We start from the raw sequence: 26,261 nt of genomic DNA, 5'->3' as shown, positions 1-26,261 counted from the left end.
TTAAAGATTTCTTGAGAAAAGAATTAGGAGGAGAATAAATAGATAAGAAGAAAGTGGTTAACTCTGCCCAGGAAATAGGCTAACAGAAAACTAGAATGGAACAAACAAACAAACAAAAAAACAATGACTCAGCAAGAAATATTAGAACAAAATCAAAATATTGGAAAAAAAGAAGAAAAGATGGGGACAGCTGGGTAGCTCAGTGGATTGAGAACCAGGCCTAGAGACAGGAGGTCCTGGATTCAAATCTGACCTCAGACACTTCCCAGCTGTGTGACCCTGGGCAAGTCACTTAACCCCCATTGTCTAGCCTTTACTACTCTTCTGCCTTGGAACCAATACACAGCATTGATTCCAAGATGGAAGGTAAGGATTTCATTAAAAAATAAATAAATAAATAAAAAGGTAAGTTATCTGATATTAAAAACAAATGCTTGGAAATCAGCCCAGGAAAAGAAATAAGTATCATTCAATTCCATGAAAAACCTTAAAACAAAACAAAACTGTCTGAATACCATATTTCAAGATGTCAAACAAAAACTGCTCAGATCTGTAAGAACTAGAGGGATAAAGTAAAAATAGAACAGTGACACCAATTACTTTTAGAAAGGAAATCCCAGGAATGTCAATGCCAAAATCCAGAGCTCCCACATAAAATTAAAAAAAAAATGCTGCAAGCTTCTAGAATAAAGCAGTTCAAGTACCAAGAGACCATAGTCATACAAGACCTGGCAGAAGTTATGAAAAATGAAAGAAGTTCTGGGAGTGTAATATTCAAAACAGTAAACTATATAGAATTACAACCAAGGCTAATAGCCTCTAGGTCAAACTAATTCAATAAAAATGGCAATATTAACTAAATTAATTTACTTATTTGGTACCATACCAAATCAACCTACCTACCAAAGGACTTCTTTATAGCACCAGAAAAAAATAAAAACAAAAATCATTTGGAGGAATAAAAAGGTCAAGTATATCAAGGGACTCAATGAAAAATGAAACAAAATGAAAAGAAAGAAAGGAGCTTAGCACTCACACTATACTATAAAAGCCATAATTGTTGAAACATTTTGGGGCTGGGTAAGAAATAGAGGTTGATTTTAGTGGAATAGAATAGGCTAATAATATACAGAAACAAAAAAACCACAGCCACCCGGTGTTTGAAAAACCCATAATTCTCAGCTATTGGGGCAAGAACTCACTATCTGACAAAAACTGTTGTAGAAGTAGAAAAAAGGGTTGGCAGAAACTAGGTACAGAGCATTATCTCAAACCATATACCAAGATAAGCACCAAATGGGAATGAGATTTAGACACAAAGTAACATCGTAAGCAAATTAAAAGAACATGGAAGAAATTACCTGCCAGATCTATCTTTGGATAGGGGAAGAAATCATGACAAAATAAGAGGTTCACAGGAGGTATTTTGATTACATAAAATTAAAAAGTTTTTGAAAAAACAAAACCAAAAGAACTTACTATGAGAAATGAAAGCAATAATTTCAGAGAATCCTGGGGCATATGAACTTGCACAAAATAGAATAAACAGAACTAGAACAATTTAAATAAGGACAGCAACACTATAAATTAAAACAACTTTGAAAGATGAATTCTGATTAATGCAATGAAGAGCTATATCTCTAGATGATGTAAACCTTAAAATTTCTTAGACTTATGAATGTTGGAAATTTCCCCATTGTGAAATTTCATACTTGAAAAATTTCCTACTGATATTAAGAACTCTACTGGAATGTGAAAACTCTTGGCATGGGAGGGTCCTTCTTCTCCCTACCTAAGACTACTTTAGGACAGAAACCTTTTGCTAAAAAATGGAAAGGGCTTTGATCTATGCTTAAGCATAGAACAGGAAGTTCTTTGAGTCATGATTGATTTTAGAATTGATACAATAGAGATACTTGGAATGACAGAACCAGGTCTTGGAACTTACAATCTCCACCCTACTCAGTCTAACAGGATTTAGGAAGGGCTGCAGCATAGATCAAGATTTAATTATTTGAGAATATGACCTACAACAGACATGTGGAAAGGAAACAGACCTCTGGGCGGTCCTGGGTTAAGCTAGAGCCACCATTGGCAGAGGGAAGACATGGACAGTGATTGGTAGATGTGAGAACTGAGGGGAGGGAACTTAGATGGTTTCCTTAAAGATAGCGGGGTCTGAGGACTGGAGAGTTGGAGAGGTTTTGCTCTGAAAGGTTGTACTCTGAGAAGTTTTGCTCCGAAGGAGGCTGGAGGTGGAGGTCCCTGAGACTGTTTCTCCATTTTGGTCATGTGAGTGATAGGGACTGATCTCTTTTCTAAGGGGTTGGGCCTTTTGGTCTCTCTCTCTCTCTCTCTCTCTCTCTCTCTCTCTCTCTCTCTCTCTCTCTCTCTCTCTCTCTCAATACCTTTCTTCCTCCTGTTTGTAATTAAAAACTCCATAAAAGGTTGACTTGAGTTTTCATTTAGGAATTACATAACTGAATTCCTTGGCGACCTTAAATTTATATATCAGTCTTTTAAAGTGATTTCCTTGTCACATGATGAAGGATATGACATCTCCCGGTCGAGATGATAGATAAAAGGTACAGAAGTAGATGTACATTTTTGGACAAGGTTACTACATGGTTTTCTTTTGCTCAACTTTGTCTATGTTACAAGGGTTTTTTTTTTTACTTTTTCTTTTGGTTTTCAGTGGGGAGGTGGGATGGGTTGGAGGGAAGGATCAGCAATAGATGAGAATGAGGGCCACTGAGAAATGCACAGAACACAGAAATACAGAAGAGCAGTACATATATAATATTATGTACTTAAAAAAAAAACAAATAGTATGAAATGGAGATTCAAAGTTTAATGGAGAATATCCTTTTTATGCTCAGCTGTGGGTATGGAAATACTATTTTATGGTTTATATTTTGAATAAAAATCACCTCAAATTTTAATAAAAATAAGATCAGGCAGCCAGGTAGTACAATGAATAGAATACTGGACTTGGTGTCAGGAAGACTCATCTTCCTCAGTTCAAATACGGCCTCAGATCCTTACTAGCTGTGTGACCATGGGCAAGTCATTTGCCTCAGATGCTCAGCTATAAAATGAGCTGGAGAAGGAAATGTAAAATCATTTCATTTATCTTTGCTAAGAAAACCCCAAATGGGGTCACAAAGAAGTGGACACAACTGAAATGAATGAACAATAACATCAAAATTGGATTAATAAAATGGAGAAATCCTTTACCTTTGTTATAGCAGTTTCAGAGTTATGGGGCTGAGAAGCTTGTGGGTGATCAGGAAGTGAAAGAAGAGAATGTTTGTAACTCTTTCCAGGAGTTAGGCAGTGAAAAAAAAGATAGGTCCATGCAGGAAGGTCGGGTTAGATGAAAAATTTTTTTAAAAAGGCAAGGGAGATCTAGGTATATTTTCTAATCAGTAGACAAGGAATTAGCAGACAAGGAAGAGCTGGAGGAGGCAGGGAGGAGGTTGTCTTGGGCCTCAAATGATTCAATCAGTTGTAAAGTACTTTCAATTCCACCCTAGTAATCACTCAAAGGGCATTTATCAAGTGCCCACTGGGTGCTAAGCACCAGAGATACAAAGACAATGGCAAACAATTCTTGTTCTCAAGGGCTTGCATCCCATGGAAAAGAGATCGCACGTGCACACACACTCAAAATAAACCCAAAGGTAGCTGAGTTGAGTCTTGAAGCAAACAAAGAATACTGAGAGGCTGAGGTGGGGAGGGAGTGCATTTTAGCCATGGGAGTCAGTTTAGAAGCATGGATAGGAGTGATGGAACAGTGAGTGTGAGCCAATAGCAAGAAAGCCATTTTGGACTGTAGGGCGCATGATGGGGAATAATGCATAATAAAGCTAGAAAGAGAGACTGGGGCCACACTGTGAAGGGCTTTGAATGCTTAATAGAGAGAAGTATGTCTGATTTTAGAGATAACAGGGAATCTGCTGAACTGGAGGTTAATGAGCAAGGGAGAGATACTGTCAGATTTTTTATTTAGGAGAATAACTGCTGTGTCAAGGATGAGTTAAAGAAGAGAGATGAGGCCAGGTAAGCAAAATGGAAGCTATTACAAGTCTTGAAGTAAGATGGCAACTCTAAGTTGAAAGGGAGGGATTTGAGAAATGTTGTGGAGGTAGAACTGAGAAGAATTTACAACTGACTAAATACAAGAGGTACAGGAAGGTTAGCAGTTGAGGACATGCCAAGATTAGAAACTAAGTGATTAGATGGATGCTGGTGCCCTTATTAGAGACAGGAAAATTCAGAAAAGGGGTGGGTATTGGAGAAAAGATATCATTTTCTGTTTTAGACATGCTGAGAAAATGAACATCTGGAGCTTTGCAAGAGATTCTAAGTCTAAGTATATTGTTTTAGGAGTTGTCTACTTAGGAATGATATATAATTAAATAAATGGGTGCTGATGAAGCTTAATCTGCAACATCTCTCATTGATCCTTTCTCTTGTCACTACAACAGCTGCCTGCTTTAACCAAGGAAACAGCCTTCTTATAGATACCACTGGAACATTCCTTGAGCACAAATTTTAAAAATCTATTTAAAATATGTTTAGTGGCTACCTACTGATTACCAAATTCATTTCCTCTGTCACTCAAAAATCTGACACCACCCTATCATATTAACTTTATCAGATACTGTCCTCTATACTTTACTCTAATCAAAGTAGTATTCTTTTTTACCTTGACCCTTCCGCCACTAACCACCAATGTCTGGAATTCTTTCCAGTATCCTAATTCAAATCTTTTTGAAATCAAATGCATCTTCCTCCAGGAAACCTTCCAGGATGAGTTACTAGACCTTCTCTCTCCTAATTATCTTTTCCCTCAGGCCTCATGTAATGCTTTATTTTGTAATTTGTAGCATGTACTATTATATATTTGAGCAATCTATGTCATCTTCTCCTTCTTGACCATGGTTCCTCAAGGGAAGGGACCATGTTTTACTGAAACTTTCTACATTCTCCTGAGACTCACTTGCAAGTGCCTAACATATACTCTGTGCATTAATATATTTTTGTTGATTATGCAGTAATTTATTAGACATTGAAAGGTTAATGGAAACAATAGCTAAGATATAGTTAGGACTCTAGGAATTAATTTCTTCAGAGTTAGCATAGATCTCCATCCAGGTCTAATATTTTATAAGCCTAAAATATAATTAACATATTGATAGAAAAGGTTCTATGACAATCATTACCTCTTTCCTTGCACAGATGAGTTTTTGAAGCATGACTTTCTTGAATATCTTCATTCCTAACCTCTTCGGAAACATAATCATCAAGGCAAATCACAGGACTATTTAGTTCTTCTGATTCAGGCAACTCTTTTCTAGTCAATTCCACTTGTCTGCTTTTACCAGATGGAAAATTCAAAAGCTCTGGATCAATTTTCTTCCCACTTGTCTGTGTTTTAGATAGGTTATTTTTATCCGTTTTTGATCTCTGAGTATTGTTTAGTTTTGTAAAATGAGTTCTGGAGGGTGTAGTAAAAGTTTTTGAATTGCCAGAAGTATCAAAGTCATCTATGTCATCCCAGTCATTGACAAGGATGGAGTCAAATGAAGAATTTGTTTCTAATATCTTAGAATCTTTACACAATTCCTTTTTGACACAGTTTTCTTTTGTAGGAGGTTGTGAAACTTTTGATGTTTCCTGGGTGTTCTTTGAAGAATTTAACAATATCTGGTTTGAACAAAACTTCTGGATTTGCTGTGCTTTTGAAGTTTTCTCTGAGGAGTCACTGATACTTGTCTGCTGGTTCTTGGCATTGAAGAAAGCCTTACTGAGAGGAAAGGTCTCAGTAACATTAACATCCTTATCGCCTAACACAGGAGCATGAGTAACACTGTTGCCAGGAGGTATTTTCTTTTTAAAAGTGAAACCTCTGAAAAGGTATATTATATTATTTTAACATCCCCATAAAAGACAACACATTTTATTTTTAAAAGAAAAACAAGATATTCCTAGTTAAGTTTTAAAATATAATTTTTACCAATATCGTATCATCCTCCCTGATATGTTTTCTTTAAAATCTATTTAATAATCTAAGACAATACATTCACTATCCAATTCTGGCTTTTTGAAAAGATTTTTGGTTTCTAACCTTATTGTACTATAAGAGCTGGATGCTCAAGACAAAGAGAGATGGTAACTTCCTTAAGGTCAGAGAGCAAGTTGCCAAAGGCAGAACTTCTAGCCACTGTCATACCACCTCTGGGACTGTTTGGGAGTTGATCATTTATTTTACAAGCAAGGCCTTTGAGTCCACTTTTCTGAGTCTTTTGGTATTTTGTTCTCATTAATTAACACCTCTTTCTGAGGATGAGCAGAACAAAATCAAAGAAACTCTAGCCATTTTTTTTGCTAGCCCTGGTACAGATTTTGTAGAGGAATATGAAACTACTGGCTAAAATGCAGCTGTTAGAGGATTTCAGTTCACAGTGCTATTTTAATAGCCCACTAGTACCTTTAACTCTATTTATTTACAAAGTTTTAATATTTAAAAATAAACATCTCTGACAAGTTTTATATAAGAGTCCTAGGGAACAGGGGCAGTTGGGAACTCAGTGGATAGAGCACCAGTCTGGAGGTAGGAGGTCCTATGTTTAAATCTGGGCTCAGACCCTTCCTAGCTGTATGATGCTGAACAGGTCACTTAACCCCAACTGCCCAGCCCTTATCACTCTTCTGCTTTGGAACTGATACTTATTATCAATTCTAAGACAGAAGGTATGATTAAAAAAAAGTCCTAAGAAACAAACATATTAACGTTAAGTCAAGCTTAACTACCCCAAACAAACAAAAAATGCAGTTAATTAGATCTCCAAGATCATTTCCTGACCTTTCCCCTTTTTTTAGAGAAAAGTAAGGCATCAAGAGGTCGAGTGATATGTTTAAGGTGACGGAAGTATTAGGAGGTAGAGGCAGCCAAGATCTAAACCTACATCTTCTAATTCTGAATTCAGGGCTTTTCATTATTCTACTGAAGAATAACTAAAGATATTTATTAAATAAAACCCCAACAGGTAATTTTTCTTATCAAATGTCCTAATATAGAACACCACAAAACAGAACAAAAACTTATAGTTTAATCTCTTAAAAAAAATTCAGGGGGCAGCTGGGTGGCTCAGTGGATTAAGAGCCAGGCCTAGAGACGGGAGGTCCTGGAACCAATATACAGTATTTATTCTAAGATGGAAGGGAAGGGTTTAAAAAATAATAATTCAATGTTCTAGATTTGAACTGATATATAGAAATAGAGGCAAAAAAATTTCAAGTACTAGCCAGCCAATTATAATAAGTTTGGCCTGCTAATATTTTAGAGATTGGAAAGATTCCAGATAAAGCCTCTGCATTTAAGTTATTAACAACATTAACCTGACTCTCCTTTGAATGAATGAAGATCAGGACAGAAATGGAGGGTGAGGGAAGGAGAAGGACATTCAGACTTGATGCAGAGTCTTAGAAAATAATGGTCAGAGAGAAATGGAAGTTCTCTGAGAGAATTACCTTGAATTAGTTCTTACAAGTCAGTATTGTTCAACTTTTTGCAAAAGTTTCAAATTCAAATCAATTGCAAATTGTTTAGCCAAAACATTTTCTACATTAACAAAGACAATAAAGGATAAAATGGTGAAGAAGTGAGTTGAGACCAAAGAAGACTGAGATGCAGAATAATGGATTCAGGGCAGGCAGATAGCACAGTGGATAGAGGTCTGGAGCCCAGAGGAGTCAGGTTCAAATCTGGCCTTAAATACTTCCTCTACATGATCCCTGAACAAGCCAACTTAACCCTAATTGTCTATTCCTTAAGGATCTTCTGCCCTAGAATTGATACTTAGTATTGATTCTAAGACAGAAGATAAGGGTTTTAAAAAACTCTAAGCATCTAGGCACTGATCTACACTGAGCAGGTGTATATTAGGTCAATCACAAGTTGACTCTGTACCTTCCATTCCTTGTGTATAAACAATGGGGTTATACTAAATGATTTTTATCTAAGATTCTTTTCGGTATTAAAATTCTAGGATTTCATGGATTTGTATCATCTTGTATCTCATAGGGATAGGGACTGGCCTTGTGATCTCATTGATATAGTGAACTCCCAGATGAGTCGTCCCCCTACTAAAGTAGAGTAGCACCTTCTTTGCAGCTTATAGTCTTAGGGAGCTGTCTATTGCATTGAGAAGTTATGACATGGCCAGTGTGTGTCAGGGGCAGGAACTGAACTCTGATCTTTCTGGCTCCCAGGCTAATTTTAGTCCTATCCTCTTTACCATATTACCTTTCATGTAATGGCATAACAGACCATAATACTTACGTAGATTTGGGTCTCAGAACATTTAATTTATTCTGAATTTCTTTGGCTGAATGACGCTCTAGTTGCTGTTGCAGATTATTCTGAGGAATAACAGCCATAATCCTAGATGAAGAGAAAGAAGTGATATCAAGTGTTCCATATTTATCACTGTATTTATAAGATGGGAGGGAAAAGATGCAGGAACTACTGACCTTCAAACCCAATCTTTCTAAAGTATCCAGAGTGATAATATGCTTCTTTTTGTACCATGTTAAGATGTAGAGAAAATACGTTATAAACTTTAAGATGTCATAATATTATTCACGCACTAATGTCCTACTTTGATGCCTCATTATAGAAGAGGCAATATATGCTCTAGAATAGGGGTCAGTAGATGTAGGCCCAGCTGGCCACTTTATGAGCCTTAATAAGAATGGTTTTTATATTTTTTTAAAAGTAAAATCGTTCTTACTTTACCAGCCATGTATACAAAAACAGACCATGGATGGCATTTGAGCCATTAGTAGTAGTTTGGTGTTCCCTGCTCTAGAGGCTCTTAAGCTAGAAAGACTTCAAGTTATATGCCTAGAAATATAGTTAATATACTTTAAATGGACCCCAGTTTGGTTAAATTTGTAGACAGCATGTTAGGATAGGGGAAGAATTAAGATCTATGTTGCCAAGAGTACCTTTACCAGCAAAACTAGAGATTCTTGAAGCATCATTAGGATACAAATAAGTAGAGAGGGTTAGGAGAAAAATAAAACAAAACAAAAAGAAATCGAAAAGTCTAATTAAATAATGGAAGAGAGTATATATTTCTTGGGTGGAGGTAAAATCAAGGAACAAAGAAGAAATCATAGTCAGTGGTAACAATGGTTTATTAAAGACAGATTTAAGGAACATAGCCCAGAAGACTTCAACACAAAAAAAGATTTAACAAAACATATTTAATATTTTCTAAATATCAAGTGCTTATTGCTAGAGTTTAGTGTCAAAAGAAAATCATGCTTACTAACAGAAAATGGTTTTGAAAAATTTTAAGAGATTTAATTCTTAATTCATGACTTCAAGTACTTAATAGAACTCCATGAAGGTGAGGACTTTTTTCTATTTTTATCTTTAATACACCCTAGTATACTGCCTTGAATACATATGGCAGTTGCATTAAACAAAAATCTAATTTTAACTAAAAGTGCTAATAATTCCAAATTCTCACAACCCTTATCAGCAAGTGACTTGTACTTCCTCTTCTTGTACTTTGTTCTGATAGTTGTTTGGATGGGGTGCTAATCAGGCATGCAGAAATATTCTGGGCAAGAACTAACATTAGTTAAATCTCATGTTTGTGATAGCCTAATTTCTCAGTTCCTCAAAGAACCTCCTGATTTTGCACCCATTAGGGTCAGCTATAAGTTCTGTACATCTGTGATTCCCCAGATCCTCTTCTTTGTAAGTCTTTCATACCATAAAACATGATGAAAAGCCTAATTCAGCAGTTTAATCTCAAGAGTTTAAATCACTTATGGAGCTCCTTGAAAGTATTGTTTTATACTTTGTATTTGTATCTCTAGAGTCTAATATAATGCTTGGCACAAAGTAGGAATTTCCCAAATCCTCTACATTTTGATTACTCCAAGAGTCACAAAGGACTTCCATACTTTTAATAATGGAGCAACTACCACCAAATGCTGGTAGGATTAACTATTTCTTCAAACCAGAATCCTTATAAATTCTAAGAGTTGCTTGTTTACAACTCTTTCTGAAAGCAGTGATGATGATGGTAAATTAGACAGGACCTAAGTAAATTCAGATCTCCTGTAAATGGCCCAGAAAAGCTTAAAAATACACCAAAAGGAACAATGACAGAGAAGAGCAAAGAGAAACACTCTAAGCTCCTTTATCCAGTGCAGGACTAGAAAACAAACAAACAAACAAAAAACACACCAGAATCCTATGGAAGATCTGATCAAAGATGAGGCTAGGAAGGTAGAAGCTCAAGTATGGTCCTTCCTAGTCTACAAGACAAGGCCAAGACTGATGCCCAAGTAGTGTAGCCATGCCCAGGGTACAGCAATACAACAGTATCAAGGTAGTCCCACCTAAGACACAAGAAGATACCAGTGCCCAGCATACCGCACATGAGGCACAGCAAGTCCCTCCCATAAGTATCTTCAGTCCCCAGAGCTAGGTGGCCCAGGCCTAAGCCACCACAAAAGGGCAGATTAGGGCAATAGTTGGGAACCACAGCCCCTATGATCTTCTAAGATGCTTGTTAATAGCCCCATGTGAAAAATAATTTGACCCCTATCCTATTTTAGTAGACCCCTGCCTGTCTTAAATCAATAATTTTAGACCTGATTAGTTTTAATCAGTATTATCTAGTTTAATGTGATTTCATTGGGTTGGTGATTATTTATTAATAGACAATAAAAAAGCAATTAATTATAGGCCCTAGTTGAATAGGTTCTAGAAATGAGTCTTTCCCTTCATGTTAAACAAGCTTCAATGTGGAAGATATATTCAGTTCCAAGATATAAGAGCCCTTCTGGCCTGTATGACTTCATCCTCACGATCCATGTTAAGCAGACCTGGAAAAGAGGCTTGAACTAATATTGAAACATTTCAATTTAGAAGCTATTACAAGACACCAGAGTGGGTATCTTGAGGATGGGCTATAGTTGGGCTGGTTATTAAATACCCACCTAATTGTTTGGTAGCAACGTGACTGGAGGTATACCAAGAGTTTGGGGGCCACCAATGAGATAATGTGCTGATGCCTGGATAGTCCAGGCATATAAGGATGAGCACTGAAAAGAATAAAAGCTGTAATCTGGAGAAGCTGGGAGTCTCAGACCATAAGGAAGCTCTGGGATCATATTTCTTGGAGGGAGTGAGGTTCTACTAATAGTTATAGGCTTGGAGCTCTGTCCCAGTTGTTTTATTGCAAACTGGACAAATTTCTGGCATTACAACCACCAATAACTTCAAGGTAGGATCTTGTCAGGTTTATATCAAGGGTCAGAGTCAGATCTGGGTTTGGAATTGTGTGAAAAGGAGCTAAGGCAAAACTTAAATCACACCACAAAGAAGCCAAGGCAAATGCCAGTTATTACTATAGAAGTTGGAGCCTACATTATACTAAGCATTTTAAGATGGCTATAGGACATTCAGTTACAAGATATTCCCTAAGCAAATGAGAACAAAGGCTGGGAGAGAGATTAAGGCTGGGCAAAAAAAAAGTATGCAAGGCAATTGCATAGATTTTATGATATGAAAAGATATGAAAAAATATGAAAACTGAAAATGCAGAAGCTGATGAGATTACCAAGTGAAATAGTATACTGAGGGATGACCAGGGGAGACTCAGGAGAGAGAGGTCCCTCTTGGTTGACTAGGGTAACATGAAGGAGAATCACAAGAGAACATTGCCAGAAAAACCCAGGGAAGATATTTTTCTTTGATTTTGACAATGATAAAGGCTGTAGAGACAGGAAAAGGATGACGATTGAGAAAAGGGCATTAGATTTGGCAATAAAGAAAACATTAGTAATTTATTTGTTTAAATGCAAAATTAAAAATAATACTATCACTAGTGACAACTACTGGTGAAATTCTACTGCTTCAAGGATCAGTAATTTCATCCACATGGGCAACCACTGACTCAGATCCTGTTCTAACTTAATAAATGGTTTCATGAATTGCTGTTTAGGGAAAATTCATAATCTTGGTGCTAACCATGTGAATTGTTAGAAAGGTCCGTGAATGAGATATACAAACCTTCAACATCACCATTAGGAACTTCTCCTATTAAGTTTTTCCAATCTTAGTAGATTCTATCAGATATTAGAACCTGTGCTTAGCTGACACAGGCCTTAAGAACCTACATATACACAGTCACGTGTACAAAGAGGAACAGAGTAGGATTCTAGTGTAGAATTATTCTCCTACTTTCCTCCAATATGCCCATCTGTGCTGACCACAATGCACTTTTTGCCATGGAAATCATGCCTTCAATATCTGAAGACCACCTAGTCTAAATCTTTCATTTTATGGATGGAAAAAATCCCCACAAAAACCAGAAATGAAATGAACTATCCAAATTTACATAGATAGCTTTGGTGGATGAGGTAGAACTTGGATACAGGGCTATACTCCATTAATACATCATAATATCTGATGGGAATGGATTCCTAGTCCACTATTTTATGACTATATCAGGTTATCTCCATAATGAGAACCAATCTCAGAGCCAGGAAGACTTACTTGATTTCAAAGTCTTGTCTCTGATACTTGTTGGATGTAGAAACATGGGAAAATTATTCATCTCTTAATATGCCAATTATGTTGCAGAGAAGGTGAAAATCTGCATTGATGGAGGAAGTTCCCCATAGTAATGAAATCAGGAGTTCAATCTCTATTCCTACTCTATCCCTCAAATCTTTGACATATATGCAACCATTGGCAAGGAAAAGCACATTGCCAACTCTTAAGTTAAAAATGAATACTTTACGTGGTGTATTACTGCATTGCTGCAGAAACTGGTACAGGCTTGCATAAGTCTAAATAGAAACCAAAGACACTGCTCTAATAAAACTTTTTCTTATTTTTTCATTTTTCTCCTTCCTGTTCTTCAGATTTGTCAGTAGCATCGCTTAGCTCATAGCTTAATAAAGTGCTGATCATCGGTATAAATGAACTTGGAAAAAATCTTGAAAACAGTAGGTTTTTACAGATACAGAAACTAAGGCTTAGTGCAGTACTCTTCTTCCCATCTTCACTTTAGGACTGCAAAGAGTGAAAACTCTTATGAGGAATAAACGGAGGGATTTCGTTAACAGGAGAGTCACATTGGCCTGGGTGGGAGTCAAGGACCGTGGGTACAACGGACAAGGTAACAACTTGTGTGCCCTTGTGTCACTGTCTCCTTCTGGAAGGTAAGGTTGGCCTTGAAGATTCCGAGAGCCCCTCCCACTCCGCTCTCCGACCCCGTTCCCGACAAGGCAAGTCCCGGCAAAAAAGTCCCGCCACACCAGGAGAATATTTCCCTTAACGGTACAGGAGCTCTTCCTACCCAAGTTGCACCCACAAACTCACCGCGTGGAGGTTCAGCAGCCACTGTCGTTAAAGGCGGAAAAAACACGGCAAAAGATCCCCAGGACAAAACGCGAACAGTTTCGCGCGTTGGAAGGTCGTTCGCCAATTGGCTTACTGTCGTGGGAGCGGGCCAATAGCATTGCTCTCTAGACATGGTAACGCCCCATCCGAGACGGAAGCAAATGGGCGGCCACTGAGGAGAGCAGAAAAGAAGGCGGTCCATGAATCACATGATTAGGAATTGCCTACCAGGTGGAAAGAGTTGACTCGAGCGCCGGAAATTGCGTTTTGTAGCGGCCAGAGGGGCCTATAAAGGTCCTACCCTTTCTCGTCTCGTTACTTGTGATTGGGTGGTTCTTAAAACGTGGCTCGGCCTTGTTTATTTAGGAAGTTCTGAGTATTCCTTGAAATACAGTGGAAAAGAAACAACAAACAAATTGTGACCTGAGGAATTAAGGAAGACGGTCTCATAACCAACTTACATTTTATCTCTTTGTATTTGTCCCTTCTCACCTCTGCCTCTGATAATAGTAACTCATCTCAATATCGTACTTTGAAGTTTGGAAAGAACTTTACATCGTCCTGATTCATTCACAAACCCTGGGTGGAAGCATAGATATTTTCGTTTTACAAATGAGGAAACTGAGGCTCAGCAAGCTGAAGTGACATAGACATGTTATTGTAAGATCTTAGGATTTAAAGCTGGGATCCTCCTGATTCCAGTTACAGTGCTCTTCCTGCCTTACATTAGTGAGTTTTAGTATACTGCCATGCTTTGTGTTAGGGAAAATTCGTAGCTCACTGCAATTCAGAACTTGTGCTGTCAACATGGAATAACAGTGCAAAAACTCACCAATATGGCAGTTGTGCAAGTTAGGTGACCCAGATGATTACAATGCTTAGTTTTCCTTGCATGAAAATGAAAATGTTTGTAAGATCCACAATTTACAGATATCAAATCTATCAGGTCAATCTCAAACTACTAAAATAATAATAGGATTTATCTAGAGCTTAAAGATTTGCAAAGCACTTTACAAATATTATCTTTGATCCTTAAAATAACTTCTTTATTTTTATTTTTTAAAAATATTTTTCCATATTTACATGATTCATTTTATTTCCCTTTCCCTCTCCCCTCCCAGAATTGACAAGCAATTCCACTAGGTTATACAAATGTTATCATTTGATACCTATTTCCATATTAATCAATTTGCAATAGAGCAATCTTTTAAAACCACAACCCAAATCATGTACCTATATAGACAAGTGATGCATTTCTACTTCCGCAGTCCTTTCTCTTGATATAGATAGCATTCTTTTTCATAAGTCCCTCAGGATTTTCTTGGATCATTGCATTGCTACTAGTAGTAAAGTCCATTACATTGGATTATTACACAATGTTTCACTTTCTGGGTACAAAGTTCTCTTGGATCTGCTCTGCTCATTTCACTCTGCATCAGTCATGGAGGTTCTTCCAGTTCATGTAGAAATCCTCAAGTTCAACATTCCTTTTAGCACAATAGTATTTCATTACTATTATATACCATAATTTGTTTAACCATTCCCCAAATAAGGGACAACTCATTTTCCAATTTTTTTTTTGCCACCATAAAGAGTAAGGCTATGAATATTTTGGTCTAATGCTTTTAACTTATCTCTTTGGGGGACAAAACTAATAGTGATATTGCTGGATCAAATGGCAGGCATTCTTTTAAAGCTCTTTTGGCATAATTCCAAATTGCCTTCCATAATGTTTGGATCAATTCACAACTCCACTAGCAGTGCATTAGTATCCCAGTTTTGCCACATTCCCTCCAACATTTATTACTTTCCTTTGCTGTAATGTTAGCCAATCTGCTAGGTGTGAGGTGGTACCTTAGAGTTGTTTTGATTTGCATTTCTCTAATCAGGAGGAATTTAGAATACTTTTTCATGTGATTATTGATAGTTTTGATTTATTTGTCTGAAAATTGTCTATTCGTATCCCTTGGCCATTTATCTTTTGGGGAATGGCTTGATTTCTTGTACATTTGACTTAGTTCCTTATAAATTTGAGAAATTAGACCTTTGTCAGAGGTTTTTATTATACATTTTTTTTCACAGTTTGATACTTTCTTTTTTCCTTCTAATTTTGTTTGCATTACTTTTGTTTTTCCAAAACCTTTTTAACTTAATATGATCTAAATCTTTCATTTTACATTTTGTAATGTTCTTTCTCTCTTGCTTGGTCTTAAATTCTTTCCTTTCCTTTAGATCTGACATGTATACTATTCTATATTAACCCAATTTACTTATAATTTCCCTCTTTATATTTAAGTCATTTACTCATTTTGAATTTACCTTGGTATAGTGTGTAATCTGTTGATCGAAACCTAATTTTTCCCATACTGTTTTCCATTTTTCCCTGCAGTTTTTGTCAAATAGTGAGTTCTTGTCCCAAAAGTTGAGATCTTTGGGTTTATCGAACACTAGCTTGCTGAGGTCATTTACCCCAAGTATATTCCATTAATCCATCCTTCTGTTTCTTAGCCAGTAATAAATTGTTTTGATGATCACTGCTTTATAATACAATTTAAGATCTGGTAATGCTAGGCATCTATCCTTTACAGTTTTTTTTCATTATTTCCCTTGATAGTCTTGATCTTTTGTTCTTCCAGGTGAACTTTGTTATAATTTGTTCCAATTCTATTAAAAAAAAGTTTCTTGGTAGTTTGATAGGTATGGCACTGATTAAGTAAATTAATTTGGGTAGGATTATAATTTTTAATACATTAGTTTGTCCTACCCATGAGCAATTGATATTTTCCCAATTATTTATATCTAGTTTTAATTATGTGAAGGGTGTTTTGTACTTGCGTTCATATAATACCTGTGTTTGTCTTGGCAGATAGATTCCTAAATATTTTATATTATCTAGAGTGATTATAAATGGAGTTACTCTTTCTAACTCTTGCTGCTGTTGGTGTCAAGGCTGCATTCAGAGGAGACTGAGAGGGCCTGGCCTCAACTAGTTCCACCCCCCCACCATTGGGTGTCTTCCTGCCTTCCTTTTGTTAAATTTATGGGTGGACTGAATATGTTTAATTGGTAGCCAGGAATTTAATTACTAAATCCCAAAAATGAATTACTAAAGTCAGAATGGAATTTATGGTAGTTTATTTTACAATAGAGGGGAAGATATTAAGGAAGAAAGAAAGAGAAAAAAAGGGAAAGAGAGAATGTGAGAGCTCCAGCTTCCTCTGAGCCAGGTTGGAATTCAAAGGCCCCATCCAGAGAAAAGGAATCTCAAGATGATGGGCCTTTCTGGAGGCTGATGCCTCCAAAAAGGCTGAGGAAATGAAGTCAGCCTTTACACTCACCATGTGACAGTTCAATCAGCAGATTCTTTATTAGCCTTAACTCTAGTAGAACTGCTTCTTACAAGAGGTTCCACTCCAAGTGGTGAGTCTTCACTCCAAGTGTGTCTCTGTTTCCACTTTTAAAGGCCTTTTTCTCTTGCGCCACTTCCCCTAAATTTTTATGTCTACCAATCACAGCCGATACTCTACTCCAGGACTGCCCACTTTTTCACACATGGGTCACAGACCTCCCATTCAGAGTATGAAATGGGTGTTCATATCTTTTTGTGGTTAAAATCCCAAATGGGTAGCTCTTCATACTCAACTTTAAGTACAATGCTTACATTTTTGAGCATTAAAATCTAAAATTAGATAGGGGATTACAATTTAATCTTCACAATCAAGGAAGAGCTAAATACCTTCATTGTTACAATCAGGGGAGATCCAAATCCAATCTCCACACTTTCTCTGTGCCCTGAAGCAAGGTGAAGTGCTCTGTTAGTATCTGCTTTCTTTGGGGGACTAAAAAAGCTGGCAGTGGGGCTGAGGTCAAGAGGAGTCTGGGGCTTTGGGTCTATGGATGCAGTTTTCAGAGCATGGGTTCTTTTCCTCAGGACTCTCCAGAAGTGCTTTTTGGTTTTCTCTTTCACCATGTTAGGCAAAAGGAGGGTTTTTGGCATGGGCCTTCAGAGTTCTACATCCTTTCCCTTGTAAAAATAGACTTGAATCCAGGTCTTCAATCCCCAGAAATCCTTGCTCCACTTCCCCAGAATGCCCTCTAATCTCACTGAATTCTCATCTGGGCCGAGAGCGAGATGGGGTATTTAAACCTGGTTGTGAATAGGCTTGGGCTCTTTTGGACTTCTGGAGCAGACGCGTCTCTTTCATGATGTGAGGTTATCCTGTCTAGGCCTCTCTGGTCTAGGTATGTGCTTTCTTATTCTGTATTTTTTTTAATCCTTAACCTTTAATAAACCTCATAAAAATATAATACTCCTTGCAGAGAGAAACTAATTTCTACCTGCCTCAGTTTCCCTAATTTTTAACTGTTACACCCTGTTACCCTTGGTTTCTCCCTGAGGCAGGAAGCAATTTGGTATCCCTTATGCAGGTGCTGTGTCCATATTTCTGGTGCTGTGGAAGAGAATAGGTAAAGAAAATCCCTTGGTGGGAATCAGTTGGCTAATGTTAGGCTTCCCTATACATTCCAATGTCATTGGACCTCTCTCTGGTGGTGGAAAGCCCTTTCCACCCTGAGTACATGGCCTCGCTTGACTGCCCTGCCAGGGAAGAGCCCAGTTGTTGCTTGGAGAGTATTGGCTGGTTTCCTGCTCACTGCTCTCCTGGCTCTGCTGACTTCACTCCTCAGCGGTCCCTGTCAGTCTTTCCAGGTTTTTCTTGAACACTCCCCATGTCCCCATGTTTTTGAGCACTGTTCCCATTTCAGCACAATGATGTAGCACCACCTGGTTCCACCATTCTCCAACTGCTGGAAGTGGCTCTCCATTTCCTATTGTAGTTTTCCTATCACCACCAGAGCTGCTCCTAATGTTTTTGTAGAAATCTGTCCCCAGCCTCCCACCTATTCTTGTGATCTCTTGGGCATCAGGACTTAGGCAGAGTGTGGCAGAATCAGCAGGCAAGCAGAATTTCAGAGCCCTTCGGGGCCATTCCCAAAATTGTTCTCCAGATCTCTTCGCCCCTTTTTTTGTGGTTTTGTTTTTCCTTTTCCATTGGTAGCTCTCTGGTGCATTTTCTTCCTGTTGCAATCTCTGGGTGTTACTTGCCAGTCCCCAACCTTCTCAGTCATGAATTCTTCACATGATGGATCCTTTCCCTGAATGGAGCCTCAGAGCCTAGGCAAGGTGGAAGGGCATGAGCTCCCTCAGGAATGAGGGCTCAGTGGACATATGGTGACAGAGCTGGGCTGGTTGTCTTCATGGATAAGGCCAGGAGAGAAGAAAGGCCTGAGAGGACCTTGGAAGGTGACTGGGGGAAAGGCGTAGATCAGGCAGCCCTGGGTCACATTGTAAAATGACAGGTGTCCCTCTTCGTAGTGGAGGAAAATGCCCAGCCTGTGCAGTGGTCCTGTGTCGTCAGGGTTTCCCATGGTGTGAGAGAGCCACAGGTTGAATTGGTTTCTCATTTTGAGGTGGGCAAGGGAGAGCACGCCCCCATGGATGCTGCCCTGGTCGTTTCCTGGCTCTCTACAGATGCCCACTTCCCACTCCATCTTGCTTCCTACCTCCACCTCCCAATAATGTCTCCCTGAGGTGAAGCTCTGAGCACCCAGCACAATAAGAGGACACTCTGCCTCTCCTTGCAGGTTGGCCAGTAGGTCCCTCCAGTGGAAAGCAAGCCTCACGCTCTTCAGATCTTCAGAAAGGATGAGACTGGAATGGGCTGTTCTTGGATCCAGACTGATGTGGCTTTGAAAGACCAGTAGGAGCTCCCTCATTCCAGTGATTCCACACAGAGTCCAGCATAGGGCAGCAGGCTCTGGACAGCAAAGCAGCAGCTCCCGACTCCTTTGCAAAGTGCTCCTCCCAGCCAGGAGCATCTCCACCAGGGGCTGCTCCAAAGTCTTCTCCAGCTCCTCAGTCATCTTCTCTAGGCTTTGGACATAGCGAGAGATTCTGGCCTCACTGGCCCTTAATCTATTCATATTCCTTCTCTTTTCTATGTCCAGGAGATCCTGTTGTTGGTCCTCTGTCCAGACAAGGTGAGTTTTGATGTATTCGGGCAGGATGACCCGCTTCAGAATGGCGGCCTCCCTACGGCACCTCAGCCTCCTGGCTCTCTCCTGCTCCAGCAGCACGTGGGCCTCTCTCTCCTGGGCCCTGGCCTGGCCCAGGGCTTCCTGCAGCTGGCCCTTGAATGTCTCCGCAGACTCTTCCAGGGGATACACACGATGACCTTCGTGCTCTTGGGGGAGTAAGCAGGAGACACAGAGGGGGCTGAAGTCATCTTCACAGAAGAGCTTCTGAACGGCTTGGTGTTGGCCACACATGTCTCCAGGAAGTCTCAGCTGCCTGCTGATGCTGGTCAGGTCCTCCAGGACCCGGGTGGACTCTAAGGCTCTGGGCCTACTGCTAGCCCTGCACAGCGGGCACGTCCATGGGACTTGGGCTTCCTGCCAGCTCCGAAGGACACACTCTCTGCAGAAGCTGTGCCCACAGTCAAGGGTCACTGGCTGGGTGAAGAGATCCAAGCAAATAGAACAGGTCAGTTCTGAACTGAGCTTCTCAGTCATCTCACTGACATCCATCTCTCTGGGACTTGATTTCTCCCTGTCTTGGCAAGACTCTCCAGAGGCTCCAGCTCCTGGGCTGATCTCCCAAGTGAGCAGTTCTCAGGTGAGCAGTTCCTTGGCTTGCATTCCTTTTTATAGCTCCCTGGGCTCTGCCCCTGAGTTCACACCAAGATGGGCTTGATAGCTGGGTTCACACCAAAGGGGGCTTGATAGCTGGGTTCACACCAAAGGGGGCTTGATAGCTGGGTTCACACCAAAGGGGGCTTGATAGCTGGGTTCACACCAAAGGGGGCTTGATAGCTGGGTTCACACCAAAGGGGGCTTGATAGCTGGGTTCACACCAAAGGGGGCTTGATAGCTGGGTTCACACCAAAGGGGGCTTGGTAGCTGGGTTCACACCAAAGGGGGCTTGGTAGCTGGGTTCACACCTTTGGTCTCCTGGCCCTGCTCTGCAATTAGTGTCAGGGCTGCATTCTCAGGAAGCTGAGAAGGCCTCCTCCCTGCTAGTCTCCCCAGTATTAGATGTCTTCTTGCCTTTCTTTCTATGTGCCCTGAAGCAAGGGGAAGTGATCCTTTGGCACTTGCTTTCTTTAGGGGACTGAAAAAGCTGTCAGTGGGGCTGAGGTCAAGAGAAGTCTGGGACTTTGGGCCTGTGGAGTCAGTTATCACAGCATGAGTGCTTTTCCTTAGGACTCCCCAGGAGCGCTTTAGGTTTTCCCTATGAGGTGGAAGGACAGTTTTTTGTTTTGTTTTGTTTTTTTTTTGCACGGGCCTTTGGAGTTCCACATCCTTTCCCTGTGAAATAGGAGGATAGTCTGGATTGATGGTTTTGTTAATAGTGAAATACCAAGGTTTTGATAGTTTCTTGGTAACCCACAGTGAAGGCCTCACAGTGGCCAGCATGCTATTTAGACTCTTTGAAAGATTTAAACCAGGACAAGGGTTTATTTTAAATACAATTGGATTAAGGAATTTGGATACTCTAATCTAAGAGATCTAGCTATTTCCCCCTTTGCAAATTTATTTCTTCCTTTCTCTTTTAGCTCCAAAAAATCCCTACACTGGCTACCTAAATTCCTTGGCTATCAGACTACCTGACACTACAATCCTCTCAGATAAATTTTTGTAAGGTGTACAGTTCTTCAAAGTAGTTTAGTAGTTTCTCTCTCAGGTTTCAACCCTGGCCAGTTAGGCCTAAAATGACTGTAGGCCTTCCCACAACAGTCATGTTCACTGGCTTTCCAGTCACAGATCTTCAGAGCAGATAGGAACACTCTCTCAGTTGATAGAAAACAAGAGTGGATCACAAAGTATGGAGGATTTCTCCAAACAGGTCACCAGAGTTGATAGCTTTGGCTTCAAAAGGATAGGAAACAAACTCCCCCCTCAGCTCACAAAGATTGCAAGGAGGAGGAAGTTTTAGCTTCAGGCTCTCTCAGCAACAGGAAATCCCAAATACCCCCCCCCCCAGTCACTCCTGATGTCCACTTTTATCCAATCCCCACATTCCAGAACAGTTTATGCACTTCCACAGCATGTAGTAAGGTCCAGTACACTCCCTCTTTGCAAACTCTCCTCTGTTACCTGTTTGCAACCCATTTCTCTCCTTCCCTCATAACATTCCATCTTTTTGCACAGATCAAAACTCATTTTGAAAAAAATGCTTTGGTGTCTGTGCACCAACAAACTTAATTCTCCTTATCATATTCCTATTCTAAAGTCTTACTCCAAAATAACAGTCTACACTCACTTACCTTATCCTAGTCCTATACTACCTTACTCTAAGGAATTGAACTAGGGAAAGGAAAGGAAAAAAATTTATAATAAACAGTTACAAAGATCAAAACAAAATGCAAACATTTGCAAAAACAAAACAAACAAGAAAATTTTCTGAACACAAATACAAACTATAAAGTATAAAAGAATGCAATAAAAAAGTTCAAAATGCAACCACAAAACTTTTGCAAAAACAGTGTAAAAAAACTGATTACTGCTACAGGAAGACTTGTAAGCAAGTGCAAGCCATGGAACTTTGAAGATCTGTCAATCAGAAAAATTCCAGAGAAGAATGTGGCCAGGGAGAAGGCAGTTTGAATAAACTGGCACACAAACTGATTTTACTCACCCTTCTTCCTTGAGACTCTGATGAAGAAAGCTGACAGAGAGATTTACTTTGTAGTTTTTGGTTACTGGTTTCAATTTGACAATTTGGGCTTAGCTCTGAAGATGTTTTCAAATTATTAACAATATTCCCTTTAAGACAATTCAACTCTACTTTCTTGATATTGAATTTATAATAGACTAGGGAAACCCAAAATTCCCTCCACCCTTATTTCCTACTCCCTACCCTTTCTTCCTTTAAAATAAATCCTTTTCCAGTATTTTGAAGTGAAATTAGTCTGTTGAAAGCTGCTATAACTTACCACCTCTGAATAGCTGTTAGGATCAAAAGAAGAAAGCAGGAAGTGGGTGGGAGGAGGAGAATTGAGAATTCAGTCTCTTCTTGGCCTTATTTCTTAGAGTCATTGTTTCAGCTTTTCTCTTTACCTTAAATACCCTAGTAATTGAGCCTCAAATATGTAAGTTGATACACAAAACAATCTTATCTAAAAAACACTGTTATAGCAGTGTATAAAAATAGAAAAAATTACAATAAAACACAATGTAGCATAAGTTTTTACAAAAATGCTATCTGACTAAAAAATAAACTCATGCAAAATGCATTTAAAAATCTAAGTTGAACAATTCAAAATAAGACTTTTACTATGTTAAATGCTATTGCTATTACATAAAACAAAACTGTCTATATAGAACTGTGACACTGAATATCTTAGCCTAAGAATAAGTTTTTGCAACATTTTAACCTATTCACATATATTTTACATAATCTATACATATATTTACACAAATGTATGTTACATATGTACAGAATCATAAAAACCTTTTGTATTATAGCAACTATCAACATTGAAATTTATATATTTTACATACATATACAGAATATACAAGATTATATATACACATACATACATTCCCTATATTACAATTATGTTATCCCAAACTATGTTACAAGTATATACATATATGTACAGAGCTATTTAAATATGTGTATAATGTGTACTACATATTGTGAACCTTAAAAAATTCACAGACCCTAATTCATAAGGTTAGGATTGTGAACCTTAAAAATTCCCCATTGGGACCATTCCCCATTGGGACCATTCTTATTTTGGGCAGTGAAGGTACTGAGATCAGGAATGTGAGAACTCTACTTAGATCAGGAATGTAAGACCTCTACTCCACCCGTACTTACTTAAGCCTGCTTTAGGGGAAAAAACTCCTTGCTGAACAATGAAAAGTACTTAAACCCATACTTAAGCCATGCCTATTTTAGGACTAATACAAAAGGGTGCTAAGTACCTATAAAGGTCAAGCAACTTGTGAATATACAAGGAACAAAGAGGTGAGAAACTTACTCAGAGCTTTCCTGGTGTGAATTACTCAAAAAGATTAGTCTACTCAGGTGTGAACTAAGAATGGTCTGTCCTTTGAAAAACATCTACTGTGATTGGTAGATATAAAGACTTAGGGGAGGTGACATAGGAGAAAATGCCCTTTAAATAGGAGCTCAGATTCATTCAGATTCAGGCATTGAGCTGGTGGAGTCAGCTGAGATGAAGCTGGTCTGGTGTCACTAGAATCCTTGCTTGGACAGATCTTGTGGTGAGTGATTAAGGACTGACTGATCTTTCTTTTAAGGGCTTAGGCCTGGGTTGGCCAGGGCTGCCCTGGGCTGGCCTATCCTTTTCTCATTATTCCCCTTTTTCTCTCTTTCTCTCCTTTTCTTTAATTCCTCATTTGTATTAATTAAAATCTCTATAAAACCCAGCTGACTTGGGTATATTTGAATAATTGGGAATATTTCCCTAGCGACCACCTTATATTTGATTTAAAACAAAACACTGTAGTGAAAACATATTTTCTGCGGTCACAAATTTACTCATCCACTCTTATATCTACTACAATTTAAGTCTTCTACTATTTTAATCACTACAGTTTATGACACCAACCATTTTAATTATTACAATGTGACTACCCTTTTGTGAATCTTAACCCTAATCTCCACATATCTCCCTGTCTGTTCTCTGATGTTACCTAAACAGAATATCTCAAATCAGATCGCCTATTTAGGTAAGACCTTATTGAAATTAATGTGTATAGCTAATCTACTATTATCCTAACCAATTTCTATGGTATCCATTTATCCACATGGATACTCTTGCTTATTTAAGATTTTATAACATTTAGTGAGAAATGTATCCTATATGTATATGTTGGATATACTCATACCTACCAAGTTCTTCAGACTCTCCTCTTCTCATGTTGCCTGTTGATTCTCTTCTGCCTTCACAGTTCTCAGTAATATTGTGTCGTGTTACATGCAACTAAAGTGGAAATGTGCTATGTTTAATGACACAGTATCTCACAGTCTCATGTCCATTAAATGTCTGTTCCTCTTCTGTGCAGAAATCTTATAATGTTTTTGTTACTCTGTGTGATAGAGACAGGAAGAGAGAGGTTTTGCAGGACTTTTTTTGTGTGGTTTTGTGGACCAAGATGCAAAGAATGCAAAAGCCAGGGTTCCAACAGAATGTCCCCAGTTGTTGGAGGTTGAGCTGACAGGGGGGAAGGGTTTTTGAACTTAGTCTCTGTCTCTCTGGATCTGAGCAGTTGGAGCTGAGAGGGTGCTTCTGGTCTCTGTGTCTCTGACTGGAAGTCACTTTTTTCCCTGGAGGCTTTTGCTGGCCACACTCTGAGAGGAGAAACTGGTTTTTGGACTTTGTCTCTGACTGTGAGCAGTGGAAGCTGATCAGGGGAGAAGCTTTTGAGTTGGTGATCTATTTGGCTTTTGAGCTGGCCAGGAGAAATTTAGAGACTTTGAACTTTGTTTCTTTCTGGGGTTAAGCTGAGAGATTTGGCTGAGTTGTGAAGCAGAAGAAAGAAGATCTTGAAAAGCCATTGACCTAAATCTTTCTAACTGTCTAAGAGCTACAATTGTGACTCCCCAAACCCTCAATTTTATCTCATTTAGATTAGGGGTTTCCTCATCCCTGTTACCTCAGTTTCCCATCCTGTTATCTCCATAAACCCCTTGACTGAGAAAGCAACTAGAATATCTTTATAGTTCACTCAGGAGGGAGGGAAGAAGCAAAGGCTTCAAAGATTTGGGAGGTGAGGGAGGAAAAAGGGAGAGTTTGGTAAGGGAGAGAGTGAGGGAGGAAAGGGTTTAGGAAATAGATTGATCCATCCAGTCAGTATGGATCAATAAGTAAACCCCAGGGCAGTCCCTTATAAGCAGTGTCCCCTATGTACCAGCATCCCTGTGGCAGCATCCCCCAGCATTTCTGTTCAACCTCCATTATAAATAAACAGGTTTAGGTTCCTGTAGCAGCCCTCTCTAGTCACAGCCAGCCAGAGAACGACAGCCATTGTGAAGTAACAGGTTCCCCTCAGTTTACCTTCTCTATCTCAAGAAGTAATAGTTTCCTCAGTTTACCTCTTTATTACATCTGTCAACTTCAGATCAGCTGCTTTTAGTCTGATTCTGCTTATGCTGTCATCTTAAGTTCTGCTTCTATGCTGTTATCCTCCAGTCTGCTTGAATCTCCTCTTCTACTGGATTTATTCTCTCCTTACTGAACTTTTTTACTGTCTTCCCTGTATGCTAGTTTGATGTGTGAGCAATGAAACCATGATTTTTCCTCTAAGATCTTAACTGCTGAAGATGAAGTTAAAATAACACTGAAAGGACCAATCCAATTCTCTTGTGTGGCAGATGTTTTTGCAAAGTTCTTAATATAGACTGAATCTCCTGGTTTTATATTGTGCAAAGAATAGTCCAGAGGACCAGACTGGACTAACATTCCCATGTCATGTAGTTCTTTTAGTGTCCTTTTGACACCAGATCCCTCCCAAAAGTATGTTCTTGGCAATGTATCCCAACTATCTGTTTTGACTTCTGGATAGCTGCTAGCAATTCTGTTATTATATCTGCATGTGCTATTTGTTTTACCCCAGCTGTGATGAACTCATGGTTTTTCCAAATTGCACCTGTTGCATGACAAATCAAAAAATGCATATTTCGAGTCTGTGTATACATTAGCTATTTTGACCTCTGCAAGATTGTAGGCTTGCTTCAACAAGATCAATTTGGCCCCTTGTGTACTTATGTTTTGGGGTAGAG

At 38.9% G+C, this 26,261-nt stretch overlaps 2 protein-coding genes across 2 annotated transcripts in view; both read right to left on the bottom strand.

The window, feature by feature from the left end:
* The window catches only part of BLM (BLM RecQ like helicase), a 68,452-nt gene extending 53,653 nt beyond the window's left edge, over positions 1-14,799 (bottom strand). The window contains exons 1-5 of the mRNA XM_007479294.3: positions 14,681-14,799; positions 13,909-14,026; positions 13,427-13,619; positions 8,351-8,452; positions 5,229-5,914 (exon numbers count right to left, since the gene is read on the bottom strand). Of these exons, the coding sequence (XP_007479356.2) occupies positions 5,229-5,914; positions 8,351-8,448 (784 nt within the window). The 5' untranslated portion in view covers positions 8,449-8,452; positions 13,427-13,619; positions 13,909-14,026; positions 14,681-14,799. The remainder of the gene's footprint in view (positions 1-5,228; positions 5,915-8,350; positions 8,453-13,426; positions 13,620-13,908; positions 14,027-14,680) is intronic.
* A 3,388-nt stretch (positions 14,800-18,187) lies between these two features.
* On the bottom strand, positions 18,188-20,032 carry LOC100014294 (probable E3 ubiquitin-protein ligase TRIML1). Its single transcript, XM_056815568.1, has one exon. It carries the CDS (start codon positions 20,030-20,032, stop codon positions 18,650-18,652), a length of 1,383 nt encoding a protein of 460 aa, XP_056671546.1. The 3' UTR covers positions 18,188-18,649.
* Between the last annotated feature and the right edge of the window lie 6,229 nt (positions 20,033-26,261).

This window comes from Monodelphis domestica, chromosome 1, assembly GCF_027887165.1.
Source record: "Monodelphis domestica isolate mMonDom1 chromosome 1, mMonDom1.pri, whole genome shotgun sequence".
NCBI classification, from domain to species: domain Eukaryota; kingdom Metazoa; phylum Chordata; class Mammalia; order Didelphimorphia; family Didelphidae; genus Monodelphis; species Monodelphis domestica.
Note: the sequence above shows the minus strand (reverse complement) of the source record. Positions and strands in the feature narration are given on the sequence as shown.